Source organism: Microcaecilia unicolor, chromosome 3, assembly GCF_901765095.1.
Source record: "Microcaecilia unicolor chromosome 3, aMicUni1.1, whole genome shotgun sequence".
Classification (NCBI taxonomy): domain Eukaryota; kingdom Metazoa; phylum Chordata; class Amphibia; order Gymnophiona; family Siphonopidae; genus Microcaecilia; species Microcaecilia unicolor.
This window is the reverse complement of record NC_044033.1, coordinates 401,649,838-401,665,954: the sequence shown is the minus strand read 5'-3', so window position 1 is coordinate 401,665,954 and position 16,117 is coordinate 401,649,838. Positions and strand designations below refer to the sequence as shown.

Here is a 16,117-nt window from a genome sequence, read left to right as displayed (position 1 = left end):
TTTTTTTATCCATGCACGCTCTAGTTTCCTGACTTGTGTTTTAAGCTTTTTCAGCTCTTCGGTGAACCATGGGTTTGATTTTTTTCTGTGTGATGTTCTGGTTTGGATTGGGGCGATTTTGTCTAATGTTGTTGTGCATAAATCGTCCCATTCTTGGAGGAATTGGATGGTATCAGCATTGGTTGACCATTTGTTCTGGTAGATCTGTTGCCAAAATGTTGTGGGGTCTATTTTTCCTCTCGTGGTGTATATTGTTCGCTCATGTTTATTGATTGTGTTTATGTGTGTTTTTTGCCAGTAGAGAGAGACATTTGCTTTATGGTGGTCTGACCATAATGTAGGTGTCCATCTTGTTTCAGTAAGTGTGATAGTTGAGTCCGGGTCAAATTTGTGTGTTAAGATGTCCAGTGTGTATCCTTTTTCATGTGTTGTTTGCGTGCTGGGAGCGTATAGATCACATAGTTTTAGGAATTCTTTGCATTCTCGTGTTCCTGTTGAGGTGTCATCTTCGAGGTGTAGGTTGATGTCTCCTATTATAAGGATGTTTGTGGCAGATACACATGTGTTCGAGATGAAGTCCATGAGTTGTGTTTGGGAGTCTTGCCATTTTCCTGGTGGTCTGTAGAATAGGATTGCATTAAGGTGTCCTATGAGGTTTGGGTGATTAATTCTTGTCTATGCAATTTCAAGTTGTGGTGAGGTAGATTCACCCGTGGTTGTGATGGTGAATTCGGATTTGTAAATTATGGCTATACCGCCCCCTCTTTTTCCACTCCTTGCCCAGTGAGTGATTTTGTTTTCTGGTGGGCATGTTTCTAAGATGGCAGGGTCTGTGGGGCTATGGAACCAGGTTTCTGTAATAAATAGAAGGTCTAAATTCTCTGCGGTGATCCAGTCTAGTATATCTACTGAGTTGCTTACTGCTGATCTTGCATTGATGTATCCTAGTTGGATTGAGCGATGTGGGTCTGTGGGAGGGTTCGATGTGTTTATTTTTATTAGTTGTCTGTTTCTTCGGTGGTTGAATTTGTTGCTGTTGTTGTTTTCCTCTTTTTGTTGGTGGTGATCATGTTCGGAGATTTTTCCATTTGGTTGGTTGTTGTGTCTTTGGTTTGGTAAGTTGTTGGTAGGTTGTTATGGATGTCCTTTAAGGTGGGCATTGTGTGTATGTGAGTGCTGTGTGATTTGTGAATTATGGGGTTGTTGTTTTCTGGGTTGTGGGTTATGTTTGCATGTAAGAGTAGGGTAAGACAAAGAATGGTTAGGAGTGTTTTACTGATATTCATATCTGTGTTTAGGCCCTGTGGCAAATATTTAGCTGGTTATCATTCAAGTAAGTAAAGCATAGTTTAAACTTTTAAATCCAAGTTGAAAGTGGTGCATTCAATTAAAGCCTTCTATTTAAAGCAGGCAATGCAGAGTATAGACTTTTAAATTGAGCTAAAAGCAATTAAAGCCTTCTATTTTAAGCATGCAATGCACAGTGTAGGTTTTAAGTTCGAGCTGAAAGCAATTAAAGCCTTCTATGTAAAGCAAGCAAAGCAGAGAGTAAACTCTCAAATCGAGCTGAGAGCAATTAGAGCTCTCTATTCAAGCAAGCAATGCAGAGCATAAACTTTCAGATTGAGCTGAAAGCAATTAAATTAGATTAAATTAAATTAAAGCCTTCCATTCAAAGTAAGCAGTCCAGAGTATAAACTCCCAGATCGAGCTGAAAGCAATTAAAGCCTTCTATTCAAGCAGGAGTGTAGGGCATAAACTTTTAAATCGAGCTGGAAGCAGTATATGCAGCCAAAGCAAAGCAAAGTGAAGCAAGCAGTTACTTTGGCTATTGCGGGTCACGGTTCTGCTGCGCCCTGTCCCCTCCACGAGGTCGCTGCCGGGTCCGATCTGACCCCACCATGCCCCGCGTCCTCCTTGCTCTCCGCCTCCCTTTACCTGTTCGGCATGAGATGCGGAGTTCACTGTGGGAGCGAGCAGGTTCTCTGCTGCAGTCTATGCAAGTCCTCTGTCTTCACCGTTCTAGAAATGCTCCTTTACTCACGCAGTATTTCCCGCGAAGTGTTGTGCACTCGTGTTCAGGGATGAGTGCCTCGGTTTCATTTCGCTCATCGTCCCCCGGTTGCACTCCTCTTTTCAGCGGTCGAGTGGCAGGATGGGGTCTGGGTGCTGGTCGGTCTGCAGCGTATCTGCACCTCGGTTGATCGTCGCAATGTGGGTCCACGTCATCAATTATATGTACGACTGGAGTACCGATTCAGCCTCGGTTTTCTCTCAGCTCGCCGCTCGTTTTCACCGCGGTGCGTGCTGGTTGGAGTGAGTCAAGGATGGGATTGGCGCCAGGTAGGCTTGGGGCAAGACTGATCACTTGCTTGGCCCAGGTAGTAGCCTCGTGGGAGAGGCTTTGTACACGATCTCAGATCCCAGCAAGTCACGGTCTCGGCTCTTCCTCTAGTGATCTTCGTTCGTCGCTTTCCGGGACGTTTTCAGGGAGTGCAATCCCGTCACAAGGAGATATTCCACCTCCTCGTATGCAACGGGTTCGCTCAGATCGCGATCTTCGGCAGATCCCAGTGATCTTCTGCAGAGCTCCCGTTTCGCCCGTCCGGTCAGGTCGCCATCTTGGTATGCTGCAGAGAAAACAGTTTCCAGGGCTGCCAGTCTCCTACCTGCTCAGCACAAACTCCAAGAGCCATCCTCCTGCCCTTCATCCCTGGGGGCAGATCTGGGCTTTGTTGGGTCAGGTTACAAGTTACAAGTACAGGTTACAAGTACCTGACAAGATCCCAAACAGTAAAATAGATTTTGTGCTGTTTATCCTAGAAATAAATAGTGGGTTTTCCGAAGTCCATCTTAATAATGGTTTATACACTTTTCTGTTAGGAAGTTATCCAAACCTTCCTTAAACCCAGCCTTTACAAATGCCCAGAGAATTATTTTTCAACCCTGTCTTGATCAACCAGTGCACTTGGGGTCTGTATTTTTGATTAGAAGTAATTCTGTTTCATTTATTGTTTAAGTGCTATCTTAAAGGATTGCTTTTCTACCCTGCTCTTGTCCGATAATACCCTCTGAAATCTTGTCTTTTGACTGAAAGTAACTTTTCTTGTGAATACAAAAATAAGTTGGAATATGGAAGATAAGGCATGTCTCTAACCAATTCAGTTTGTGCAGGAGGGAAACAGTATATGCTTGAAGCCCAAGAGAGGAGCCACCTGGCCAGTGGTTTGTTTACTTGGGCTGGAAGCATGTGACTGCATCCTCATGTACATTCTGTAATTTTCCCTTGGAGGCATTCCTGTAACTTCCCATAGCTCTGGACATAGGTTCAGAACCCAATAAAAGGGAGAGCTTGTCACAGCACGGTAGGGTTCATCTGTGAGCAACGTACGTTGTGGGCTGCGCAGAAATCTGTTATTCCTGGTCCAAAAAGCTCCTAGCTCTTTCGCTGTGTGTGCCGGGCCCTCCTCAGCTGATGATGACAAGGGCTTGGATGATGGAGATCAGTGATGATTGTATGTATGTAATTATTGTTTCTTTCCTGGTCAAAGAACTCTTTGCATTGCTTAGATGTGGAGGCCAGTGATGTAATAATTGTCTTAATCATTGCGTTTGCTTATTTTCCTGGTCTGAGAGATGTAGAGATCAGTGATGTAACCATTGTTTTCAAATAGCTAATTACTGTATTTGTGCTAACCAGTATATATATATATATATATATATATATATATATATATATATATATATATTAACCAATTGTAGAATCTAGCTTCCTCTAATAAAGGTTTCATTTACTCCTTACGAATCCAAAAGAATCCACGGTAATTATTGGGTAGTCTGTGTTAGTGAGACAGGCTGTAAATCCATAGCAAATCAGCAGCATGCAGAAGGGGGTCCATGTCCCCTGCCCTGGGAGGATATTCCTGAAAAGCCTTATCAGTTATGCTTAACATAGGATATTCCTACTAATGTTTCCGATAAAAGACGATAGCCTTGCTAGGGACCATTTCATTTTTTTTTGCGAAACGTGCTTTTTTGCTTGTACTTCTATATTCCTCCAATTGTACCAATTGATACAAAGGAACAAACAGACATTGATTTTCAGATCTTAAAGATCACCCTGTTTGTTAGACATATAATTTTTATGCCAGCAAAGGTGAAACCTGTCTATTAAAAACTTTAAACAACAGGCAGAGTCTTGAATTTGATCCTATAGATGACTGGAAGCCAATATAACTCTTTCAATACAGGAAAGATGTGATCATACAGATCTTCTTTTTACCATTCAGGATAATTGTTACAGTATTCTGTGCTACCTGTAATGCGTAAAGTTGATTTTTCTTCACTCCCAACAACAGGCCATTACAGTAGTTGAAACATGATGTAATTATGATCTGAATAACCTTTCTAAAATTGTCAAAGTTCAACAAATCTTTCAATCTTCTCAACAGATGCAGTTTAAAAAAGGCATCCTTAATCACTTTCCAAATATGCCGTTTTAGCATTAAAGCAGAGTCCATTATTATACCTAAGTTTCAAATTATATTCACTATTGCAATTGAATCTAAACCAAAATCAAATAAAGCAGGTACATCAAACTTGTCAACAAGAGTATCTTAGTTTTTGACACATTCAACTTTAGGTTATTAGATTTCATCCAAGTCTGGATAGTTTGCAGGTATAATCTTAATTTAATGGTTCCTGTGACCTCTCACAGTACTACTACACAAGTACTGTGAGCTGCCACAAGAGGTCGCGGCAACCATTTTCAGGAGGTAGCCACAAGGGACAGGAGTGAGTGAGCTTCGTTCCTGCCTCTAGTGCCCACACTAGGACCATCAAGGATATAGGTAGGCCCTGAGGGGGAGGGGTTGAGGAAGTCATTCCAGGGGTAGGAGGGTTTATAGTCTCACAGGCTGGAAGGTAGGGGATAGGAAGAAGGGGACTTTTTCAGGGACAGGGAGGAGGATCGGAGGGACTTTGAGCTGAAAAAGTTGTTATGCAGGTACCAGCCAATATTCAGCAATAACTGTCTTATGCGGGCCCCAGCTGAATATCAGTCATGACCCACATAGGCCCCTGCAGCTGTTCCCATAGTCACAAGTTTTAGCCACTTCAGTATTCTTTCATAATGTAACCATAATGTAGTGATTGATCATCTGAAAAAGCACAGAAACATTCCATCTTCTCTAACCCACTCAAGATCTTAGAAACAAGAAAAGAAAACCTGATGATATAAAAGCATTGCATGTGAATGAACAAGACAGCCAGGATCCAGCTTTCCCTTTTGCTTCTACACAAGTATCTCAACCTTTGCCCTTAGAAAACCTCCACACTGTGCTATATGCCATTGTAAAAACACTGCCTGCAGACTTTCCTGCCCATCTAGGAGGTATTAAGTTAGAGCTGCTTCTCCAGCTTGTACTTGACCCCGTACCAAGCAAGCAGATGCACTTTTCACTTGGTAATGCAATGGAAGAGGGTAGTTAGAACTATCAGTCCTAGCAAGCAACTGGGTCAAGCCAGCACTGAGCAAACAAGCCTGAAAAAATACAGGCTGTAGGTCAAGCACCTTCAGATGTACAGTAACTCCAACTGCATGTGGCATCAGGTAGCAAAGACATAGCTTATGGGACACAGGTGTAGATAAAGACTACACCCTATAGAAACTTAGCATGCTATATATAATATAAGGTTAAAAAAATATAAAAGGTCAGCTCCTACTTTTTATGCACATTCACCCTGATAGCAACCTAAAGTGAACAACCTAAAATGTTGTATGTTAAAGACATAGCACTGGCGTATTTCATATAACATACTGAAGCAGTGTCACATCAAAGATCCACCTTACTTAAAGTTCCATCCAGATGTCTCAGCCACTGTTGTTGCCTCTAGGGTGCTACATCTCATTAGAGACATAGCTAACAAGGAAATTAGATAGAATTCCAAAAGACACAGCTTGAAGGATCACCTACTCATCGGCAGTATTACAGAATCAGGCATTTGGAGTCTGACATCATTTGCCCCAAATTTTTTTTCCGGGAGTAATAAACAAGACATAGTTGTACCCTTGCTAGAATTGAACCTTCCATTAGCTGACACATTGTGGTGCTAGTTGACCCGAAAAAGAATTAATTAAAAAAACATATCTCTAAGAAATACTCTTCCCCAACTGCACAGATGACTCTATCATCACTGTAGCAAGGTTGCACTAAGGTTGTACTTATCAATGTAAGTCAGAAGGAGAGAACAGGAGCACACAATGACCTTCTCACTGCTGAGGGTTCAATCCCTCTCCAGAGGAAAAAGAAATGTGTACATAACAAACAGGTCTACTTTTGAAAAGGTAAAGGTGCTGCTGTATTTAGGGTAAATAATTAATACCTGACACAAAGTACATGTAGGAGCCGAACAGGCTTTAACAGTTACATAGACACTTACAATCATGCCAAAGTAGGCATATAAAGTGCCCTGCATAAAATTTACATCAATTTAATGAATTATAATATATAAAAACTAAGTATTATTTGATTGTTGCAAGTGGACCTACATAGCACCCAATTCAGCTTGTGTGCATCTATTTTATAAGTGTGTATATAGTCACTGCAGAGCTCAGATACAATGGTTGTTTGGTGAGCAACAGTTCTCAGGTAAGCTAACTTTTCTCCAGCATAGGATGTCTTTTTGATGACGGGGTAGATGAAACATCTGAACATCTTGTATGAATCAGGCTTCACAAAGCCATCTTCTACAATTAAGGTGACATTAAGGATCTTTTGAACAATTGAAGAGGTCTTAGGGAGAAAGCCAAGAATAGACATGTAACTATAGTCCAAGATGGACTTTCTAACCAGGTTAATCTGCCCTGATTGAGCAACAGGTTCTGTTGTCTCTAGATGATGCCACTATCTCTGGAATCTGCAATAAGAGAACGTAAGTACTAATCCATCTCATACTCCGATAGGTAGGTCTATCATCTGAGGCTGTGCACAGTAACCCTCCTCCTGTATGAAGACCTTTGTCTCAGAGCTATCAGGGTATCTCCTGCTCCTCCATGATGCCAGTCTTCTAGTAGCCAGAGACTGGGGCCTTAAACTTCTCTAGCATCTGACTGCAAGGGTGCTTTAGTAGAGAAGAGTTGCTATCCTATTCTGATAGAAGAATGTGTCTGGTGGAGGCTTCTATTTTACAGATCCCATGTGCATGGCAAAGTACAGATGTGCCACCCATGTACCTGCCTCAGTTACTATGTAGCTGTGCTTCCTAAATGCAGACAGAGAGGACCAGGGAGACAGAGGTGAGTAGTACCATTGACTGTACTTTTACTTGTAATGAGTTACATTTGTTTTGCAATACTTTTTACTTGTAACGAGTTACATTAAGCCATATTTTTATACTTAGTAAAAAAGTACAAATTTGGAAAGTAGTTTAAAAAAGGCGGGGTATTCTGTTAGTATCAAGTGTCTGTGTAGGACTCATCTGTACCAATCCAGTTTGTTTTCTTTCCCAATAGGTGTATTAATGTTTTTCTGTCCACTACAATGTTTGGGGTGTTTCCCCCCCCCACCCCCCAGGAAGGACCTTGTGTGATCCCCTGGAAATTTGCTTGTAAACTAGATTTTGTGATCCAACTTGCTAAGAATACTTTTTACTTTGTAGTTCAAAATATCCGGTTATAAATTAAATACCACAAAAACGGAACTTTTGCCCATAAATTGTGTTCATCTGAAACATATTATTCAACAATATAATTTTCAATGGAATGATAATCAAATTAAGTATTTGGGAGTTTTATTTGGCTCCACTATTGAGGACACTATTAAATATAACTCTGAAAATATAATTAAAATTAAATTAAAAAAAAGAAGAAGTAATTTTAAGAGCTGTACTTTATTACTTTTAGTTGAGTAAGGACCCTGTTTACTAAAGTGCGCTAGCATTTTTAGCACACTCTAAAAATTTGCATACGCTAATGCTAGAGATACCCATAGGAACATATGGGTGTCTTTAGCGTTAGCACGTGCTAATTTTTAGCGTGCACTAAAAACGCTAGAACACCTACAGCACTACTTAGTAAACAAAGGCCTAAGTTTTTTTGGGATAAGACTTTCTACTTTCACTTCACTACTTTTGAAGCCAATACTTTTACTTTTTACTTAAGTGCTTTTAAAAAGTAATGAACCTATCTCTGCAGGGAGGTACAGAGACAGATAGAGAGAGTATGGGCATGCAAAGAGACCAGAAAGACAGATAGACCCACAGAGGCAAAGAAGAGCAAACAGACAGAAAGAAAAAGAGAGGGAGGATAAAGAATGGAAGACAGCATGTGAAAGGTTAATAAAGCATTAGCAGAAAGAAAAGGAGAGTACGCCTGCAATGCCCATTTATCCCACTGCTGCTCCTTGTGACCTTGGGCAAGTCACTTAACCCTCCATTGCCTTAGGTACAAACTTGGATTATAAGCCCTCTTGGGACAGAGAAATACCCAGTGTATCTGAATGTAACTCACCTTGAGCTACTACTGAAAAAAAAGGTGTGAGCAAAAATCTATATAAATGCTAGGTATATGCAGCACTGTACAAACATGCATTCCTTATATATAGATGTCATTGAATACCATTGGTATGGGCATTAAAGTGAGTCAGCAGTTAGCTTAGCAGGGTTTAGAAAAGGTTTGGATAGCTTTCTAAAAGAAAAGTCCATTAGCCATTATTAAAATGGATTTGGGAAAATCCACTGCTTATTTTTAGAATAAGCAACATAAAATGTATTGTACTGGTTTGGGATCTTGCCAGGTACTTGTAACCTGGATTGGCCACTGTTGGAAACAGGATACTGGGCTTGATGGACCTTTGGACTGTCCCAGTATGGCAACACTTGTGTACTTATGGCTTGACTAGGAACTGGTTGATGTAGATAGTGGTAAATGGGTAGTGGTAAATAGGATTCACTCTGAGGATAGGCATGGTACCAGTAGTATACTGTCAGGTTATATTCAACATTTTTGCAAGTGATATTAGGCAAGGGAGGCTAGAAAAGAACTTAAAGTGCATAACTAATATCTGATGCAAAGCATGCAAATAAGAAAACCCTAGTCTTAGCAGTTACACAGACTCTTACAACACAGATAGGTATCTTGCATAAAAGTTACACCTATTATATAAATTTGGATATAAAAAAGCAAAACATCATTTGAAGCACTTAGGGAAGGTTTCTCTCTTTTTTTAATGATACCAAAATCTGCAACAGAGTAGATACCCTGAAAGTTGTAGATACCATGAGAAAAGATCAAACGAAGCTTGAAGAATGGTCTATAATATGGCAGCTAAGATTTAATGTTAAAGTAGTAAAAGGAAATGCATTTGTGCTGTCAAACCCCAAGAGAATGATACAGTATAGGGGAGTGAAGATCTGTGCACAAAGAAAGGGCACAATGCTATCTGTTGACCTCAAGCTGGTCAAATAGGTAGAAAAAGTGACAACAAGAGATAAGGATGCTTGGGTGCATAGGGAGAATGGTCAGCAGGAAAAAAAAATAGAATAATACCTTTGTATAAGTCTCAGGTGAGACCTAATTTGGAGTACTGTGTGCAGTCCTGTAGACTGTACCTTCAAAAGGATATAAATAAGATGTAATCATCAAGAGGGTTTCTACAAAAATAGTAGAAAGATGGGATATAGAAGATATGATAAAATGTAAAAGTTCCAAGGTATCGGAGCACCAAAGGTAAACAGTAGAGATTGAAGTTGGTATGGATGGGTAGATTGGATAAACTGTGTGGTTTTTATCTACTGTTATTTTTCTGTTTTTCAACTTCTATAAGCTCTGTGGATCTTTCAATCTATTAATGACTGACAAACATAAAAATATAATAATAAGAGAATTTCATTTATTATGGGAACGGTTAAAAACCAAATGGATATAAACAGGAGAATAGGGGGTTTAGATTTAAAAGCAACCTCAAAAGTTGAGTATTTAGGCTGGTTTTAAATAGGACAAGGGAGGGAGCATGACACATCAACTCAGGAAGTTTATTCCAGGTGTACAGTGAAGCAAGTTGGAAAGAACAAAGTCTGAAGCTATCGGTGAAAGAGAAAAGCACAGATAAGGGTAACTTGTCCAATGATTGGAGTTCCAATGGAAAGGTATAGGAAGAAAATAAGAGAGGGAAGTAATGAGGAGCTGCAGAATGAATGTATGTGGAGATGAATAAGAGAAGTTTTAACTACATATGAAATGGACAAGGAACCAATGAAATGACTTAAAAAGGGGGGTTATGCGAGTGTAGTAACAATGGCAGAATGTAAATTGTTCAGTCAAGTTTTGAATAGATTGAAGTGAAGGAATGTGGGAAGCAGGTGGCAGTAGTCTAAGTGGGACACTGATAAGATTGAAACTACTACTTGTCTGGAGAAGACAAAGACCTTGATTTTTTCCATAAGCTTTTGCCAAATGTGTTTCTTCCAAGAGACTTGTGCCATATTTTCCTTCCACAGGTTTTGCCTAAGACACTGCAGGACATAATTTATCTGTGCTGTTCTCCAAGGCAACACCCTGATAGTCACTGACTGTACTAGACATTGAAGTTGCTCATCTACCCCTGTGTTTGCATTTGCAATTGGGGCCCTCCCTTTAGGTTCAGATACATGGTTTGCTGGTTTGAGGACTGGGTGGCTAAAACCAGCATTAGAAAATAAATCCTGTTGCCATGGAGCTGCTGTTTTCTTGGGACAGAATTCAGATCCAATACCTTGTCTCCAGTATTTTCCTTTTGGCTTGATATTAGTGAAAGGAAATTTCCTTTGGTGTGAGTCAGGCTTTCTGATACTTTGACTTAGGTCAGGGCTTCTCAACCTTTTAAAAAATTATTTGGGGGCATATTTTTGAGTTTGCTTGACTCTTGTGGCACACCAAACCAAGTTTTGAAAAGTCATAATTTTTGCTAATCATTGGCCACTGGCCAGTTGACAATGAAATGCAAGATAATGTACTTTAAGCTAAAATGTACAGTATTAAAAAGCCTAGAACATAAGTATAGATGAAGAGAATTAGGAGGGATATGTGGGAATATGGCAGGATTTAATGGAAAATGCTAATTCACTCCCTTCGGATGTCCATGACTGGTTAGTGAACAGATGAAAAATAGATTACCTATTTGTAAACAGACCTTTTTTCTTCCAATCTTCTCAAATAGGCAGCACTTTTATCTCCCCTATCCCATCCCCAACTTCAAATGGGCAACACTTTTTTTCCTCCCTCCCCCACCTCAAACAGGCAGTCCTTTTTTTTTTTTTAATGGGTCAATCCACAGGCAGCACTTTCTTTTCTTAACCTTCCTCCCTAAAAGCAGATCTTGCCCCTCCTCCCACAGGCATAGGATTTTTTTTCTTCTTGGATCTCTCCACTGGCAGCACTTATTCCCAGAGGCAGCTCATACCAGTCTGTTACCTGAGGCAAGAGATAAGATTCCCCCTATCCCCCCACTCAAAGCATTCAAAGAGGATGGTTTCTCAAAACTCTGGTCAAGAAGATCTTCTACTACTACTACTACTACTACTATTTATCATTTCTATAGCGCTACTAGACGTACGCAGTGCTATACACTTGAACCTGAAGAGACAGTCCCTGCTCGACAGAGCTTACAATCTAATTAGGACAGACAAACATGACAAACAAGAGATAAGGGAATATTAAGGTGAGGATGATAAAATAAGGGTTCTGAACAAGTGAATAAGGGTTAGGAGTTAAAAGCAGCATCAAAAAGGTGGGCTTTTAGCTTAGATTTGAAGACGGCCAAAGATGGAGCTTGACGTACCAGCTTGTGCAGCAAGATAAAAGGAACGGAGTCTGGAGTTAGCGGTGGAGGAGAAGGGTGCAGATAAGAGAGATTTACCCAGGGAACGGAGTTCCCGGGGAGGAATGTAGGGAGAGATGAGAGTGGAGAGGTACTGAGGAGCTGCAGAGTGAATGCACTTCTAGGTCAATAAGAGGAGTTTGAACTGTATGTGGAAATGGATAGAAAGCCAGTGAAGTGACTTGAGGAGAGGGCTAATATGAGCATAACGACCCTGGCGGAATATTAGTCGTGCAGCAGAATTTTGAACAGATTGAAGAGGAGAGAGATGGCTAAGTGGGAGACCTGTGAGAAGCAAGTTGCAATAGTCTAAGCAAGAGGTGATAAGAGTGTGGATGAGGGTTCTGGTAGTGTGCTCAGAAAGAAAAGGGCAACTTTTGCTGATATTATAGAGAAAGAAATGACAGGTTTTAGCAGTCTGTTGAATATGTGCAGAGAAGGAGATGGAGGAGTCAAAGTTGACCCCAAGGTTATGAGCTGACGAGACAGGAAGGATGAGAGTGTTATCCACAGAAATAGAGAATGGGGGGGGGGGGGGGGGAGGAGGAGAGGTTGGTTTAGGGGGAAAGATAAGAAACTCAGTCTTGGTCATATTTAGTTTCAGATGGTGCTGAGACATCCAGGCAGCAATGTCAGACAGGCAGGCTGATACTTTGGCCTCTGTTTCAGCTGAGATTTCTGGTGTGGAAAGGTAGATCTGGGAGTTATCAGCATAAAGATTATACTGAAAACCATGGCATGAGAACACTGGTCAGGCAGTTGCCCCAGAAAATAAGAATGCAACTTATATTTTCAAATTATACACTTGACTAGAAAAAAAAAAGAAAACTTTGTCAACATTGGTTATATTTAACAAGAATTCTTTTAAATTAAATTAAATTACATACATACATAAATAAATACTGACCTATATTGTCATAGTATTAAATACAAACATATATTCTACATCCACAGATTTGTGGTGTGGGGTGTTGCTGCGATTTGGGTTTCTGACAGGTGCTTGTGGCCTGGCTTGGCCACTGTTTGGGGAGCGGGATGCTGGGCTGGATGGACCATTGGTCTGGCCCAGTGTGGCTGCTCTTATGTTCAGTCAATATTTGAAGTACAGACAAATAAAAGAAGATCCAGCATGCACTATTCGGATAAGTAAGGACATAGTTCATAAGCGATATGTAAAATAGCATGCAAATGAAGTTAATTAATCCTGGAACTTAGAAACCATTAATAAGAAACTGTGAAAAGAAATGTTTTTAAAATCTCATGAAACTGCGTGTAATTATGTTGATGTCTAGTAGATTTTGGGATAGAGCTCTAACATTTAGTGCTGTCATGAGCCTCCATTTGTAACAATCCATGGGTATGTATATTGTCTTCTACCAAAACATCTAGAAGTTCATTTTAGAAGCATTCATATGTGCAGATTGGCTACATAGTAACATGAGTAACATAGTAGATGACACAGAGAAAGACCTGTACGGTCCATCCAGTCTGCCCAACAAGATAAACTCATATGTGCTACTTTATGTGTATACCTGACCTTGATTTGTATCTGCCATTTTCAGGGCACAGACCGTAGAAGTCTGCCCAGCACTCGCCCTGCCTCCCAACCACTAGCCCCGCCTACCACCACCGGCTCTGCCACCCAATCTCCGCTAAGCTTCTGAGGATCCATTCCTTCTGATCAGGATTCCTTTATGTATTATTCCACGCATTTTTGAATTCTGTTACCGTTTTCATTTCCACCACCTCCTGCGGGAGGAGATTCCAAGGATCCATCACTCTCTCCGTGAAAAAATACTTCCTGACATTTTTCTTGAGTCTGCCCCCCTTCAATCTCATTTCATGTCCTCTAGTTCTACTGCCTTCCCATCTACGGAAAAGGTTCTTTTGCGGATTAATACCTTTCAAATATTTGAACGTCTGTATCATATCACCCCTGTTTCTCTTTTCCTCCAGTCTTGTAACGCAAATCCCATACCATTTTTGTAGCTTTTCTTTGCACTGCTTCAATTCTTTTTACATCCTTAGCAAGATACAACCTCCAAAACTGAACACAATACTCCAGGTGGGGCCTCACCAACGACTTATACAGGGGCATCAACATCTACTTTCTTCTGCTGGTCACACCTCTCTATATACAGCCTAGCAACCTTCTAGCTACGGTCACCGCCTTGTCACACTGTTTAGTCGCCTTCAGATCCTCAGATATTTTGATCCCAAGATCCTTCTCCCGTCAGTTTCATATCCTGTCAGTATAACCATCTTCTTCAAACCCATCTGAATGCTGAACACAGAGCTAATACATGTGTGAACAGTAATTTCAGAAAGGCGCTACTTACATATGTAGATCCCCAGGATGCAGAAATTTCAAAGGGATGCGGCCTGGATGGGCCAAGGAAGAATTTATAATGGGCTGTTCAGTTTGGAGAAAAGATGGCTGAGGGAAGATATGATAGAGGTCTATAAAATAATGAGTGGAGTGGAACGGGTAGACGTGAATCACTTGTTTACTCTTTCTAAAAATACTAGGACTAGGGGGCACACAATAAAGCTACAAAGTATTACATTTAAAACAAATCAGAGAAAATGTTTCTTCGCTCAACATGTAATTAAACTCTGGAATTTGATGTTAGAGAATGTAGTAAAAGAACTTAGCTTAGTGAGTTTTAAAAAAGATTTGGATAATTTCCTAAAAGAACAGTCCATATGCCATTATTAAGTTGAACTTTGGGAAAATCCACTGCTTATTTCAAGAATAAGCAGCATAAAATGTATTGTACTATTTTGGGATCTTGCCAGGTATTTGTGACCTAGATTGGCCACTGTTGGAAACAGGATGCTGGGCTTGATGGACCTTCGGTCTGTCCCAGTATGGCAACACTTATGTACTTATGTACACAACAGTGGGTGCAGAGTAGAACTAGGGTACTTTATTATAGGACTCACCCTATAAAATATCTGACTCTTATTTCTATCTCAGTAACAACAAAATAATCCCTCTGCTGTAGCACAAAAGTCACTCAGGACTTATAGAACAAATATACCATTCCATAACAGCACCAGCAAGGACCTTCCTAGGAAAGGGGAGCATCATATATACTGCAAGTTAGTCTAGAACATCAATACACCTGGATTCCTACACATTTAAATCACTAGAATGTCTCTGTTCACATGCTTTCTTTTTGCCTAAAACTAAAGCTCCTTACAAAATTATGTCCTTAGTGCATAGTAATAGCCACATTAATTTGCTAATTTGCTAACACAGCTTAGTAAATAATATAATATAATATAATATAATATAATATAATATAATATAATATAATATAATATAATATAATTACCATGTCCTTTTGCCACATCTTCAAACACTGGAATTATGGCCCTTTCTTCAAATACATCAGCATGGCTCACAAGAGCTTCCTTCACAGTTTCATATCCTGTTAGTATGACCATCTTCTTCATACCCATCTGAATGCTGAACACAGAGCCATATTTCTCAGACAACTGTAATGCAGAACACAGCAGAAATTAATTTTGAGAGGGCAATCCTTTTCTCAATGGTATCAAAACATCAATAATCTAGGATTATGAACCCTAAATTTAGATATTTTAAAATTTTTATATGAAATGTAACAAAATTACACAAACAGTGCTTGAGGTGACCCTCAGGGGGAGGAATACTGGCTTCGGCCTATCCCTGGTAAGCCTTTCCTTGGCTGAGAGGTGCCCAGCTCTCAGGTGCTGTGGAGGACTTGCAGCTCATCTGCGTATCCTTACAGCCTTCTCCATGGTGGCTCCCAGATCCACTCCGATTCACTCAGGGCCTCCGCTCTAGGTGTCGCGCTCCGGGGCATTTTTCTATTTACATTTATTTTTCTCCCAGTTACTACTTATGGCTCCAGTACACTTTTTCTTCTTGGTACTGTCCCTTCCTAATCTGTTTCTCCATCTGAAACCACTGTATGCTGCAGGAACACATTGTCCACCCTCTGTATTCATCATCTCACCATCTCTTTTTTCCTCTTCCTTTTTCTCAGCACTCAACCTTCAACATTTCCTTCCTCACATTCATCCATCTCCTTTCTATCTGAGTACATCTCGCCTTCGTCGCTGTCATCATACCTCTCCTACCCTTCTCTGTACTCTCTTGCTCCTTCTCCTGCTCTCCGCTGGGGACATTAATCCCAATCCTGGTCCTCTACATCAGCTCACATCCTATTTGTGCAGGTCACACTGTGATATCTCCAATCTAATTTCTGTTC

The 16,117-nt window shown here is 40.4% G+C and overlaps 1 protein-coding gene across 2 annotated transcripts in view; it reads right to left on the bottom strand.

Annotated features, from left to right (window-relative positions):
• LOC115467065 (cytochrome P450 2K4-like) overlaps nucleotides 1–16,117 on the bottom strand; it is a 153,165-nt gene that overhangs the window by 110,804 nt on the left and 26,244 nt on the right. For both annotated transcript variants that reach the window (XM_030198743.1, XM_030198744.1), the window contains exon 2: nucleotides 15,197–15,359. In XM_030198743.1, coding sequence (XP_030054603.1) covers nucleotides 15,197–15,359 — 163 coding nt within the window. The remainder of the gene's footprint in view (nucleotides 1–15,196; nucleotides 15,360–16,117) is intronic.